The 14,937-nt window shown below is 38.0% G+C and overlaps 1 protein-coding gene and 1 non-coding gene across 2 annotated transcripts; both read right to left on the bottom strand.

The window, feature by feature from the left end:
* Positions 1 to 176: 176 nt before the first annotated feature.
* Positions 177 to 6,670, bottom strand: yrdc (yrdC N(6)-threonylcarbamoyltransferase domain containing). The gene is made up of 6 exons (XM_062991397.1): positions 6,508 to 6,670; positions 5,189 to 5,384; positions 3,986 to 4,100; positions 2,833 to 2,952; positions 2,604 to 2,734; positions 177 to 1,365 (listed from the first exon to the last, which is right to left on the bottom strand). The coding sequence occupies exons 1-6, from the start codon at positions 6,668 to 6,670 to the stop codon at positions 1,299 to 1,301; spliced, it is 792 nt and encodes a 263-aa protein (XP_062847467.1). The 3' UTR covers positions 177 to 1,298.
* Positions 6,671 to 10,506: 3,836 nt separating this feature from the next.
* Positions 10,507 to 10,580, bottom strand: trnan-guu (transfer RNA asparagine (anticodon GUU)). Its single transcript has one exon. It is a non-coding gene; the product is annotated as a tRNA-Asn (tRNA).
* Positions 10,581 to 14,937: the final 4,357 nt, after the last annotated feature.

Below are 14,937 nucleotides of genomic sequence, written 5' to 3'. Positions count from 1 at the left end.
AAAAATAGAAAATAATAAACAAACAAACAAAAAACAAAGTGAAGGTGATGGAGTGGCCATCCCAAAGCCCTTACTTTAATCCCATAGAGAGGTTATGGCCAAACATTAAAAAATGTCTGCAAGCAAGGAGGTCTACAGACCTGACACAGTTACTCCTGCAACTTAAGCAAAGTAACCACCATCAAAATATGTACAAACGTACAAACAAACAAACAACAAATAAACTTCTATTTTGATTTATTTCTTGGAAAATAAAAAAAATCAAGTGTACATATATTAAACATAATTTACCAATATGCACAATAACCAAAATATATGAAAACTGAAAACCATTTGACACTTTGTTTTATGCATCTTACAGGATGTAGCTGATACGAGACATGCTTCCCAAAAAATTTTCATTTTGTATGATTACAATAAACAGTAAAAACCTGAGTATAAACTGTTCTTATTCAAATGTATTTATAGTTGGTTATCTATTAACTAGTTTTATCTACAATTACATCTTGTCTGAGCATTTGTATGAAGTGTGTCAGAGTATTATCTTAAGAAACATTATGAAATACCTCATTTAAAGTTGGATTACCTGATGTATTTTCCTATATTTAATAATCCCAAAAGGTTCTGCTGCCAGGTGCTCATGAGCCGTTTTATTATTTTTCCCCAGGTTCAATTTGTTTGCAACTGTAAGGCTTCTAAATAGATCTAATCAACTTTCAGCTCTGGTCAGCATATCCTGCTTAATAATTTGCTAAACAGAAATAGTTGTTTCATGGAAATAACTAGAAATTGGAACATCAAATTTAAATGATTTGTAAATAAGGGTGATGTGGAGTGGCTCAAAATTACGTTCAAATTACTCCACATGTGATGCATCTTAGATGAAGGTATTGAAACTGGTACGATATTGTGGGTTAAGGTGCCTAGAATAGTCTAATCAGATTTAAATCTGCAGTGCATCTTTAGCGTTTATTAACAGTAACATTTTTATAAATACCTAAAAATATAATTAAATTCTGACCCTTTAAAAAATAAATCTAAAGATGAATAAAATGACCACTTTTAGAAGGAGTCGGAGTGTTCAGCAAGGTCTAACCTTTAACTGACATATGGTTTAAATCCTAAACACAACCCCTGTGTCACTAAAAGAAAGAAGAATGAGCCTTACAAACTGCATTACAGTACATTAGCATAGCAAGTTTCCACAGAATTTTCAGTTCATTTAGAATCCAGATGGCTGCATCAGTCACTGGTTGTGCATTTTGGCCTGAGCGGAACAGTGGAGAGCTATAAACTCATTAACTAGATGAATCTTCCAATAATGCATATTTGTCCCTGAGTAAAGCAACTGTGGCTGAGAAGGCACTGTAAATAAAAAAAGAAAAAAAAACAGTGTTTATAAGCTTACAATGACAATTTATCTAAGACACATCAAAGAAATCTGAGGAGTAATGCTTACAAAAATCAACATGCTATTCCACAATTTCAAATGAGAAAAAAATAACATTCAAATGTAAAGAAAAGGCTCCTTAAACCTGACTGGTTTGAGCAACAGGAAGAGCTACGGTAACTAGAATAGAATGTACTGTACTGACAAAAATGTGTACATTTATACATAACAAATAGAGGCGTTCTGACTTAATCACACCTTACACAGGGGTTAAAAAAACAACTAACCAACTACATAAATAAGCATAAAAGAATCAAATTGTAATAAATGTTTGTGTTTAACTCAGACAGATAAGCAAATGTGCAAAATAACCCGAACATCAGCACAGATCTATGTTTGCATCAAACTGCTTTTTATAATTTATTACCCATCCACTTCAAAGTAAAAAAACAAAACAAAAAGGTAATTACTTCAATAAAGACTTATTTAATAGTCTAAACAGGCCACTGTTACATTAGCTTTTTTAAATGCATTTTTTCCCCATTTTCCTCTCGATTTAGCGCAGTCAATTTGTCTTTTGCTGCTGAGGGACATTTCCGACACTATTCTTCTCGCCCCTGCATTCTGCACAGGCATCTCTTCCGCCAATCAGGGTCCTTACACAGCATATGAAGATCCCACCCACACATAGTCCGGTCGTCCCGCCCTGGCAGACACGGTGGCCAATTAGTATCTGCTGCAAGTACTGTCAACTATGCCCGCCAGATGGCGCCCAGCCGACCGGTGGCAATGCCAAGTTTCGAACTGAATCTCGGTGCTGGTGTGATAGGGGAAAATCCCGCGGAGCCTATTTTCACCTTTTTTTCTGTGGGTTTCTTTACATTTAACAAAATAAAACAAAAGCAAAAGGTTAAATGGCAACTTTGGTTCAAGCGAGTCTTACCCTGCAACAGACTGCTGCACTGTCCAGGACATACTCCCATACTCTGTTTTAAGATGGCTCCAAACATAATAACTGGGCTAAGGTGGGTCTGGCTCCATCCCAGGACCACAGTCATACACTTACATTAACTCTGACTCATATAAAGGAGCACTTTAGAGCATCACATATATACCGACAAGATCTGACCCATGTTGTTGCACAGCACTCACATTCCCAGCTGTAGCTGGTACAGAAAATGAAATGTATTTTTATTAAGGAGAACGTACTCACCATCCAGGTCTTATGATGCTATATCTGCCAGGTACAGATAGGTCGACCACTGTTGAGCCTAGTCGACTTTGATCTGCAATTGTACCATCATCTACTACAACAGCCAATCTTGGCCAAAGTTCCTTAAACTCCTAGTTTTTGTAATACAGTTACAAGAAATAAACACATTAAAAATGTTAAACCAATAAAAGAATAACTGTGAGAAAGACCTGAAAACATCTGGACTCACATCAACTGCAACAGTGCTGGTCTGTGAACTGATATTAGCGCTTGTTAGAGCAAGTGGTTCTTCGCACATCTGACATAAGCGTCTCATGAAGGTGTGATCTGGGATGCGGACGCCAACAAGCTACAAGTCAGCAACACAATATGTAAGCGATATTTAAGAATGTATTACAATTATAAAACCAGATAATTAATAACACTATATTTTTATTAGATAGTGAGTTACAGTAAGTTACAATACAAAAGCATGTGACCCATATTACACGTCAAATTGGCCTGCTTTTCTAGTCAGGGTATATGGAGTACTGACCATAGCCATACTGGTCAGACAGGACATTTCTCAGACAGGAAAAGTTCCCATTACTCCAACTTAAAAGTGGCTTACAAGTCATTAACCAGCATTAGCATTAAGTGTATACTTGTTATTATTTAGCAAATATCCTTCTACAAATGTCCTGTTACTAAAATGTTACTTTCTGATTTCCAGCTTTGGTTTGGTAATGCAGAACAGCCAGAAAACTGGTTTGGCTTTACCATTTTAGCTGATAAGCAAACATGCTCGTGCTTTATTGAATCCCCACGCTACGAATTAGTATTTAAAAACAAAATAAGCTGTAATAAATCAATCAATTTCTAGAAGTGTTGAAGATCCAGATTAAAGCCATTAGAACTGGTCTAAGCTAGTGTGTAGGGTTTGAGCTTAAAGTCTTGACAACCCATTGACCTGCTGACAGCCCAGCCATGTGCTCTGAAACAGGCTGTACCTGCATCAATTCTTTTTCATATGACTGTAACTCTGGTATGGAATTTTCTACATGGATCCCTACTGAAACAGAGTCCATAGATCTTTGTTCATTTCAGTTGATTTTATGGTGGTGTTTCAAACAATTCCTCAATCAAGTTCATTCAGCATCCAGGCCATGGCTTTAGGTAGTAACCTTCCATAGCACCTCGTGTTGGTAAGTGACATCGGCTCTTTTTCCAAATATGTTATTATATATACACCCAATGTCTGTAATTCTAACAATTTCTTAAGAGATAAGATGGTTGCATAAGGCTGCCTGCCTGCATCAACAACCAGACACCACATAATATCCAAAAAGACATTCCCACAGTCACATGTACTGTTTTGCAATTAAAAACACTGACATACTTACCTTGGTGAATGGATTGAGATCTGCGTTGAGTGTTTCAGACCTTTCAAGAACCAGTGTGACTGGTCCAGGAAGGAGATCTTCAAGCAGTTCTTTTTTTACCACAACTTTACAGTACCTGTGCAGAAAATATGCCTTCAGAATAGTGTTATAATGCAGGGGTTTTCAACCTTTTTGGACATGCGCCCCCCCTTCGTGTGCCAACCGTGAACTTGCGGGAGCCCCCCCCCCTCCCCCAACTTGCGCCACGCCCCCTCCCCCAACTTGCGCCACGCCCCCTCCCCCAACTTGCGCCACGCCCCCTCCCCTTCGTCAACCACCGCACAGAAATCATTGAGAAAGCTTCTGACAAGCTAAAAGAACGTAATTAATGTTGTGCACATTATATAATTTTGCTGATTGAAAATATTATTTTAAAAAGATAATACAGTCCGACCCCATCTGAGCCGATTCTATCAGCACATTATATAAATTCGTGGTTCACTTTGGTAAATCATAAGCGGTTCTTGCTTTTTGATGTAGATGAGAGCAGAAAACGTTACTTCACAGAGCATAGACAAAAGTTCATCAATTACTAAGTTGGTTAGTTCGGGATCATCTGCTCTGACTGAAAACGTTTAGCTCCACAGGCAGAACGACTCTGACTCTGTGGTAATACTCAGTATAATTAAGCCTGAGCTTTTTGAGGTAAGCGAGTCACACAGAATGTTCTGTGGTAGTTGGTGTTTATTTACAACCGCAACATTCATTATAACAGTAAACACGGAGAGATAACCGAGAAAAGAAACTTACACTGCGCTTAAAATGAATTGACTCCCGAGTCACTTGTAATCGATACTGTGAACAGAGCGTCTCTCTTAAAGACACAAACACGTCCTATAACAGCGGTCATTGCTTTTGACACCGGTTATCTTTGCTGATAGCTCTATTTTGAAGGTTTTATTCAGATGGAACTGAATAACATTAAACGTGCGTGTGAGCGTGGTCAGTTAGAGTAATGAAATCTGTCTCCCGTGGGTGAAAAATGAATTGCTTTAGTTTTAGAAGTAAAAAAATCTTGTAATGCCAACACCCCCCCCACTTGCGCACTCGCGCCCCCACAGACAAGTACTCGCACCCCCCCTGGGGGGGAGCGCCCCACAGGTTGAAAAACCCTGGTAAAATGTAACCCTGCTCAGGTAAATAATTTATACTTTAAAAACTCACTTATATATGTCTTCTACTTCTCCCACACAAATAGCTAAAGGTTTATTGCCATTTCTGCCCTTGATATCATACACCCTCCTGATGGCTTCGGAACTCTGCGCCAGGCAAGCCAGTCCATATATCGTGTCGGTTGGAACAGCCACCACCTGTCCTCCTTTTAAAGCCTTTAATGTGGAGTGAAGGATTTGGTCTGCATCTGAAATTCATGAAGTCAAAAATTATTAAAAAAGACTGGTTTGTGCAAAGAGAATTGTGCAAACAACTACAAAAGGTACACGTATTGCCATATATATATAAAATATATAATATATAATATATATATATATATATATATATATATACATACTGATCAGCCATAACATTAAAACCACCTTGCTTCTACACACATTGTCCATTTTATCAGCTCCACCTACCATGCAAAAGCACTTTGTAGTTCTACAATTACTGACTGTAGTTTATCTATTTCTTTACATACCTTTTTAGACTGCTTTCACGCTGTTCTTCAATGGTCAGGACCCCCGCAGGACCACCACAGAGCAGGTATTATTTAGATGGTGGATCATTATCAGCACTGCAGTGACACTGACATGGTGGTGGTGTGTTAGTGTGTGTTGTGCTGGTATGAGTGGATCAGACACAGCAGCGCTGCTGGAGTTTTTAAATACCGTGTCCACTCACTGTCCACTCTATAAGACACTCCTACCTAGTTGGTCCACCTTGTAGATGTAAAGGCAGAGACGATCGCTCATCTGTTGCTGCTGTTTGAGTTGGTCATCTTGTAGACCTTCATCAGTGGTCACAGGACGCTGCCCATAGAACTCCATCAGTGCTGCTGGGTCTGATCCACTCTTACCAGCACAACACACACTAACACACCACCACCATGTCAGTGTCACTGCAGTGCTGAGAATGATCCACCACCTAAATAATACCTGCTCTGTGGTGGTCCTGACCATTGAAGAACAGCATGAAAGGGGGCTAACAAAGCATGCAGAGAAATAAATGGACAACAGTCAGTAATTGTAGAACTACAAAGTGCTTCTATATGGTAAGTGGAGCTGATAAAATGGACAGTGAGTGTAGAAACAAGGAGGTGGTTTTAATGTTATGGCTGATCAGTGTACTTGTCTTATGGTAAATAAATCAAACAAAATCAAGTTGGCATTAAACATGTGGATTAAGAGTTAAGGGTGCTACACAAACTTGTTAAAATAGTTTAATCCACAAAACAATATAAAACTAGACTAGTTACACTTGTGAGAGTGACTTGATGTTTCACTGTGGATGATGTGAGAGTGGCATCATGTAGCTAAACTCACCTGCTTTCTCTTCAGGTTGTATCGATGGTCCGTTGGTAGTTTGTGGTAATATTCGCAGCACTGTGGTCTTCAGCTCTTTACACATAGTTCTGATTCTCTCCGGCTTCTGGTGATAAATCTGAGAGGAGAATTTACACAAGCGGATACATGAACACACACTCATAGACTAACACTGAGAGCTGCAGTTTAACTCCAGCATGCTTTACTACTGACACACGAACAGTGAAGCGTCGTTTAGTGACACTTCTAACCTTCAAAATAAAAGTCACTGCTCTCTTACGAACATAGACCACTGAAGTCGTGTCGTCATTTTGTAGGCCACGCCATGTTGTTGCCCATATTTGGTAACCCGGGTCTAAGAGAAATTTTGAATGGGAAATATGAATGGAGATTTCACAAATTGCCTCTCTCGCATCCTGTAGTCATACAAATTTTTCCAAAGCTGTTACGTTTTGTCTTATGGAGATTCTTCTGTCTATTATCACTGGATCCTCTGAATTATGAAGTCGTTAAAGAGTCAAAATATGAATATTGCTACATGTAAGCTAATGCTACTGCGCACTGAATTGACGTCACTAGACTGGAAGCCTCTTAATGTTTTCTTTTTTCTTTCTTTTATAAGCCTCTTAAATAAGCGCACGAAGCAGCGCGATTCACCGGTGTAACTGTGGAGTGATATTCACAAGTTTTGGTTGATATTTTTAGTAGCTAGCTACATTAAAGTAGAAAGCAAGGATGGTTGGGTGTTACGCCTTTGGTTGTACTTAACAAAATCGAGCCGCTCGTTCCGTTGATTTGATTGGTGTAGTTCAGTGACGTCTAATTAATGTGCAGTAGCATTAGCTTTCGTGTAGCATTATTAGTATTACGACCCTTTAACAACCTCGTAATTTATAGGATCCAGTGATGTACAGGAGAAAAATGTACACAGGACAAAACGTACAGGGTTCTGAACATGTTTATTTAGCACAGGATAAGTTAGAGCCGGTTTTTTGAAAACCCCATTCAAATTTCCCATAGGAAATCTGAGTTAGACCCGGGTCTCCAAATATGGGCATAACGAGGACTACAGAATGACGCACGACTTCAGTGGTCTTTACACCAGATAAAAAGCGACATAACTTTATGATTTTAAAATCATTGTTGATAGCAAATTACTCTTGTACGAACGTGGATCTGTTTGTTTTACCTACAGCATGTAAAGTCCATCGTCCTAAAACTAAACAGGACTGAAAACTCTCACAGTATGTGGCTGCCCAAACCACCCTGATGCAATAAGATGCAAACATGTACAAGTTCTCAGTTCTCAGGGGAACGAAGCCAATTAAACTCCAGCGATTACAGAGTCTTTACCCACGAGAGCTCTTTGTTTGTTCTCATCATTGCAAACATTGTTTAAAGTACCCAAAAGTAACACCTGAGAACTACTTTTAAACTAAAGTTCATTCAGTCATTACATTTTACTACCAGCTTGGCTCAGTGGATAGCACTGTCCTGGCAAGAAGGTCCTGGGTTCAATCCCCAGGTGGGGGTGGTCTCATTTATTTCTTTGTGAAGTTTGCATGTTCTCCCCGTGTCTGCGTGGGTTTCCTCCGGGAGCTCCGGTTTCCTCCCACAGTCTAAAGTGAAGGGAATTGGAGATACAAAATTGTCAATGACTGTGTTTGACACTAAACTAAGCAAGCCGTAGCCTAGTGGTTAAGAACTAGTCTAGTTCTAGTAATCCAAAGGTTGCTGGTTCAAGCCCCACCACTGCTAGATTGCTGCTGTTGGGCCCTCAGTTAACCCTCAGTTGCTCAGACTGTATACTGTAATGTTGCTTTGGATAAAGGCGTCTGCTAAATGCCGAAAATGTAAACTTGTGAACTGATGAACCTTGTGTAATGAGCAACTACCTCGTTCTGTCATGAATGTAACCAAAGTGTGTAAAACTTGACGTTAAAATCATAATAAATAAATACATTACTACCAGTTTCATTTTATGACGCCACCCAAAGGACATGAGCACCAGTCAGAAACACCTTCTTGATAGTGAGTGTCTGCTTGAGTTTCCTCCGGGTACTCCTGTTTCCTCCCACAGTACAAAGACATGTAAGTGAGGTGAATTGGAGATAAAAAAAAATAAAAAAAAGTGGCCATGATGGTGTTTGACACCATACTTGAACTGGTAAATCATGTGTAATCTGTTACTATTTGTCATGTCATGAATGTAATCAAAGCATAAAGCATGACATTAAAATCCTAATAAACACACAAACAAACAAAGCAACTCACATTTACAGCAGCCCATTTTGCAGCCGTCAAGGAATTACTCTATTTGTCATAAAGTCCTACAGGTGCATAGGACAGAATTTTGGCTCAGGCGATTACAAGCTAAACAACAGCCACAGACTATGTTTTTATTTCTGCACCTTAATATGAGATGCTAAAAAGCCATGGTCAAGTTTTTAACAGTATCAGGTAAACTCTGACTTGACAGACCAGTTATGTTTCATTTTACTGAATCATACAAATGCTAAGCCGACGTGTTTGCTATTCTCTCAGACTGTATGTATGTGCAAAGTGGCTAATAATACTTTATAAAGTACTTTAATAACCAAGCAGTTTATTAAAAACATATTACATTTTTGTGAGATTTATGGTCGATGTAGCTTTAGATCATACAGACTAGCAGTGGGTGGCATGGTGGCTCACTGTCGCCTCCCAGCAAGAAAGTCCTTGGTTCGATCCCCAGGTGGGGCAGATGTGTCTGTGTGGATTTCCTCCCACAGTCATGCAAGTGAGCAAAGATGTCCATGACTGTGTTTGATGTTAAACAGATGAATCTTATGTAACGAATAACTACCGTTTCTGTCATGAATGTAACCGAAGTGTGTAAAACATGATGTTAAAATCCTAATAAATAAATAAACAGACTAGCAGTAGGTTTTAAGATCAGCAGTATTATACTGATGTTAAATAATTGTGACGCCAATATTAACAAAATGCCCTACTAATCTAAAATACTACATAATTCATCTTATATGTTCACTTGCTTTATCACTTAGCTGATAAAGATTTTTTAAAATATTTTCTTTATGCATTTTCTCCCTTTTAGCGTGTCCAATTGCCCGATTGCATCATGCTTCCTCTCCACCAATGCCGATCCCTGCTCTGACTGAGGAGAACGAAGCTAACCCACACCCCCTCCGACACGTGGGCAGCATGCCGTATGCATCTTATCACCTACACTTTGACGAGTGCAGTGCATCTCAGCGTTGTGTACGGAGAGACACACCCTGAGGGCATTCTTTTCTCATCAATCAGCCAGCAGAGGTCGTAATTGCACGAATGTCATGAGAGAGAGACCCCATCGGCCCATATCTGAACAACAGGCCAATCGTTGTTTATGTGGCCGCTCATCCTAGACGGCAGGCAGAGCTGAGATTCGATACGATGTATTCGAGATCCCAGCTCTGGTGCCAGCGTGTGAAAGATTTAATCTTTAAAGCAAAATCTATCTGTACAGAAAAGTGAGAGCATTTTTGGGTAGTTGGATAAGAGTGCAACTGTACATAAGACTGTACCCATTTAGAGAATGCTAACTTACTGTTTAGGATATGCCAAAAAGTTCAGACAGGAGTCTGATTAAATTAAAAGTTCAGTTATCAGTCCATGGCATGGGACAGAATTTTATTTATTTATTGTTGTTGTTGTTGTTGTTGTTGTTGTTGTTGTTGTTGTTGTTGTTATTATTATTATTATTATTATTAATAACCCAAACGTACCCACTTTTAAAGAGTATAAAAGAATATTGCTCAATTAAGGAGTTTTGCTTGCTACACTGACATCTAGTGGCTGAATTTGGCAGCACAGTTTCGCTGTATGCTGATCAGCAATTACTTGTATATATCAGATGCCATCCATGCGTTTACACACTTCTCTTTGTTGAATTCGTGATTAGATAAATAGATAGATACTTTATTTATCGCGTGGGAAATTCTTAAAGAAAAACACACTCGTCCCTGGGTGGGCTCGAACCACCAACCTTTCGGTTAACAGCCGAACGCGCTAACCGATTGCGCCACAGAGACGCAGCTCTAGATGATTCCTGACCAAGGTGACTTCTTAGTTAGCTAATTAACAAACGGCAACCCACCCCATGTGCAGGCAATAAGGACTAAGCTTCAGGGCTAATTAACTCACTTAGAGTTTGCTTTTCTACTCAGAATTCAGGATGGCGTCCAGTACAGGTAAGAAATATTACATTTTGAACTATTAAACAATTCATAACACGTGTTCTGGTAGCATATTGTTTTATTTCAGGTGAACTCGAAGACAGTGAGCTGACCGACTCTCCTGAAAAGCAGGTGAGTGTCTTTATATAGACCTCTAAGCAAGCACATAACATAAAAGCCCAGGTGTATTTTATTAATCTTGTGTTTTTTAGTTCCAAGATGATCTAAAAGCTCTAGATGTAGCGGTGTCTGTCACTGAGGAGAAGGTCACTCTATGTGACACGATCCTGAAAGATCTGGTAGCAGTTCAGAGAATTGTAGAGGTAAATTTGTATATTAACTTGTTTGTTTGCTGCTTTAATCTGGGAATCGTACAGCATCAATGCTTATTATTCACAGGAAAAAGGCCTTTGTGATGCATTAATTCAAGAACAGAAGAACCAAACTGATATTACTATGTGATCAGTACAAGTTTATAAATTGTTTGTGAATAAAGAGTAACACCAGACAAGTCTTGTCAAGATTTTACTGATATATTGCTTAATTAAATTCAAAAAGTTAGTACTTTTTCATAATACATAATACTTTTTGTTTTACAAAACAAGCATATGATCACATTTTCACATTATACATTCCTTAAAAATACAGATCCTTTAGTTTGTCCTCACACTTTGGGTATCAAAAGCAGTCCATAGGAAGCATGGTTTCCTCATTTGATAACTTTTGCACTCGTGTTCTGTTTTTTTTCCCCCCACACCCACAGCATGCTACAATTTTTGGCCTTATACAGCAAAACTTGAATGCCACAGAGATTTGGGATAGAATTTAACATTTAAAAACACCAAAATATCTGCATTATTATTATTTGGATGAGAAAATAACCGACTTTTTTTTTTTGTAATCAAAGCATAAAACGACTCGTATGTACTTGTATTGGACTACTGAGCTTAAAAGCAGTCATAACAGGAGTAAAGTGAGCAAGGTTTGTAATCTGTTGAATCATTGCACTTCGGGGGAACAACGACGTGTATAAACCCTAGTCTTATAACAAAATAAAAAGGTAAAAAACAAAAATGACAATTCTTACAACAGAATTATATAACAAAAAGAACATTTTAACAAATTAGATGACATACATTAATATTTGGGACACCACAAAACAGTTTCAATGATTACAATGCCCATACAGATGAAATGCCATATGAAAGTCATTCAAGATACTAAATCATTACAGATATTACACCTCCTGCAAATAGCAAGTCCTTTGTAGCCTACAGTGTGTTTTCATTGCAATTTGACTTAGCTGAGTAATTACTGATAACGTGATGATTAAATACTGAAGGAACTTAACGAAGAACTGTTAAATAATCTGGTTTAAGATGGAAATGATATTTTGCATAGATTTTTCTAACATGATTCTGCCTGATTTTAAAACAGGTGATACACAAAAGTATTTATTATAGATAAAACACATACAAGCAATTACACTTCATACACTTTGTTCGTTACTGGGCTTTATTCGTACCAGTTGAGTAGTGAAAAAGGCAGCCTTTTAAAGGCTGATCATATAAAAATTGTATTATAGTATTTTACCCCCAAATTGCCACATCCACACCATGTCCACACTAACACAGATAACTTGCGTGTTTTCTTTTTCTGGTTCTGCATTTCTACTTACATTAAACACGGTTTCTGACAGCACTGTTTGAACCCACTTTACTTGGAGGGGATCAGTGGTGCCTGCATAGAGACGGGGGATAATGGGGATCGGTGCACGACGTTCCGTTTGCTATAAGGACCTCCATATGAATTCGCCTCGTGCAGGTGAAAAGGCAGCAAAATGCGATCAGGTAATTTGATACAACTAGACTGGAAGGAAAAATAGAAAAAAACATAAAAAATATCTTGAATTGTACAATAACCTGTTTGGTAATTAGGGCTGGCCATCCATGTGAGCCAGGTCTGATCATCTGAGATTCAAATCTGTCAGCTCCACTGTAGCATCAAACAAACATAAGTGATGAAAATGACTTACGTCATTGGTCTCATCAGGTAACAACTTCTATAAATATATTTGTGCTAGTGTGGGTTAGGCCATTGTTCGTATGGAGGGCTGTGACTACCTGGCAATGCCTAAAAAGCTGAAACCAAGTGTGGCAATGAGTATTGCAATTAATCAATTACCTCCAAACATCACTTTATCCAATAGTGATTCAGTCAGACTGCTCATCTTCAAAGTCACTGTGAAGTTTTATTACTTATTTTAGGCATTTTTAACAGGTGAAGAAGCACAAATGCTACTGTGTATTAAAATTGCAGGGCAGTTTTATGCCAGAGTGCATGACTGTATGCAAAAACAGAATTATCCCAATTCCACACATTACACATTTCAAAAACTATTTTTGACAGGTGGGTTGCAAATAAAAAAGGGCAGTGCAGTGATATTCTCTATATCAAACCCAAAGTGTGATTACCCCACATAGTTCTATACAAAAATATGAATACAATCTAAAGGTTTAACATTTATCATTTCAAATACAGTACATTATATTTACAATATAATCAGCTCTTTAAAACCTCTACAGCAGTGGTGTAAAAAACGGGCGGGTTTACCAGTGCAGGGAAGTCAATTTGATTATCTAAAGAAACCTATTGATTATCTAAACCTTGGCTTGAAATGCACAAGCAGGCAAGACAACAGATCAAGCTTCTACAACTGTCATTATTATATAAGGGAGTGACATGTATACCTCTGCTTTAATTTTCTATATCCCTGAGCAGGCAACATCAGTGAAACTAACATGGGTATAAAAAGAAAAAAGGTCAAATAAAGGCTGAAATCAATTCAGTAACAAGAAAGCAGCGACTAGTCTTGGTTAGCTCATCTTTACTACATTGTCTGACCAGCAATCCAAAAGCACCAAGGAAAAACTGGTGTCTGATGGGTCGACTCCACCAAAGACGAGCAAAGAAAATAACATGGTCCACCAAGTCTGGGTAAAAAGCTATGTTACAATGTACTGCATTCATCTAATCATAGATTTAAACATTACAATAAATTAACATCTAAAATTAAAATAAGTTACAAGCAAGCAGCCAACCACATATAGTTATCAGTTATGTTAGCCAGGCAAGTCATTTCCACTGACAGAAACTAACATTCCTAGACTCACATTTAATGGGCTTCTGTGTTCCTACTATATTTATTACACATAAAATTCTTTGTTTTTATATCACTCTAAATGTACTGGTCTTTTATAACTGCTTTTCAAGGGCTTTGCTTTACATTTAAATTGATCAATAAGAAATGACTTTAAGCAGTACATTCTGGTCAATCAAAAAAAGTCACGGTGGTTCATTATCAGTTAAATAGTTAAATCAGTGCTTTAAGTCCCTGTACCATTTAAAACTTCCAGCTACTCCACTAAAACTAGATTATAATATAAGTAACTAGATTTATAATAGAAATGGTAAATCTCTTTTTTAAATCAATCATATTGCTTTTGTCTTGTAAAATCCGAGCTCGGAGATGCTTTTGTTTGGTTTTTCGTGCTTTACAGTCCACTACGTTCGTCCTTAATCTGTATCCCTAATATGCTACAGGTCATTGCAGACTGAAAAACTCATTTGACTGTTAAGCTGGTTTGAACAGACCACCAGCACATCATAAGGATGTCCCCCAGGACGACTGTGATACAGAGAAAACAAAGATAATCAGTCATCGAAACCTATTTCCAGTGGGGGACCAAAAAAAATGAAGAAGCCAGATTGTACTGTGACAAATACTATACCAAGATTTACATGAATGAAAGAACCTCTCTCCTCCCTGTCCATTAGATCAAATCATTAAAGGAGTATAAAAGAGCAAAGCTGACCCTAAGTATTCTTACTCACATGAACTCTGGCTTGCAGAGGATAAAACTGCAGTACATTCACATTTCAGCAAAGTAAGTAGATTTCCAGGCAGCTTTACATTCAATCTATAAAAGGGTAAAGAAGCTTACGGAAATGAGATTCCAAGCAAATGAAAATAATTATGTAGTGGGTACTGGCATGTTTTAATCAGTGCACAGAAACGGCATCAGATAAAGCACTGTGGCATCATTAAAAAGTATAATTTTATGAAACTGATCCAAAAATGCAGCACAATTGAAGCCCAATGTGTAAAGAAATTACTCAACTGTTTTACTGAATTAGTATTTCAACACAATTC

Source organism: Trichomycterus rosablanca, chromosome 3 (genome assembly GCF_030014385.1).
Source record: "Trichomycterus rosablanca isolate fTriRos1 chromosome 3, fTriRos1.hap1, whole genome shotgun sequence".
NCBI classification, from domain to species: Eukaryota; Metazoa; Chordata; class Actinopteri; order Siluriformes; family Trichomycteridae; genus Trichomycterus; species Trichomycterus rosablanca.
This window is presented reverse-complemented; position numbering and strand designations above follow the sequence as displayed.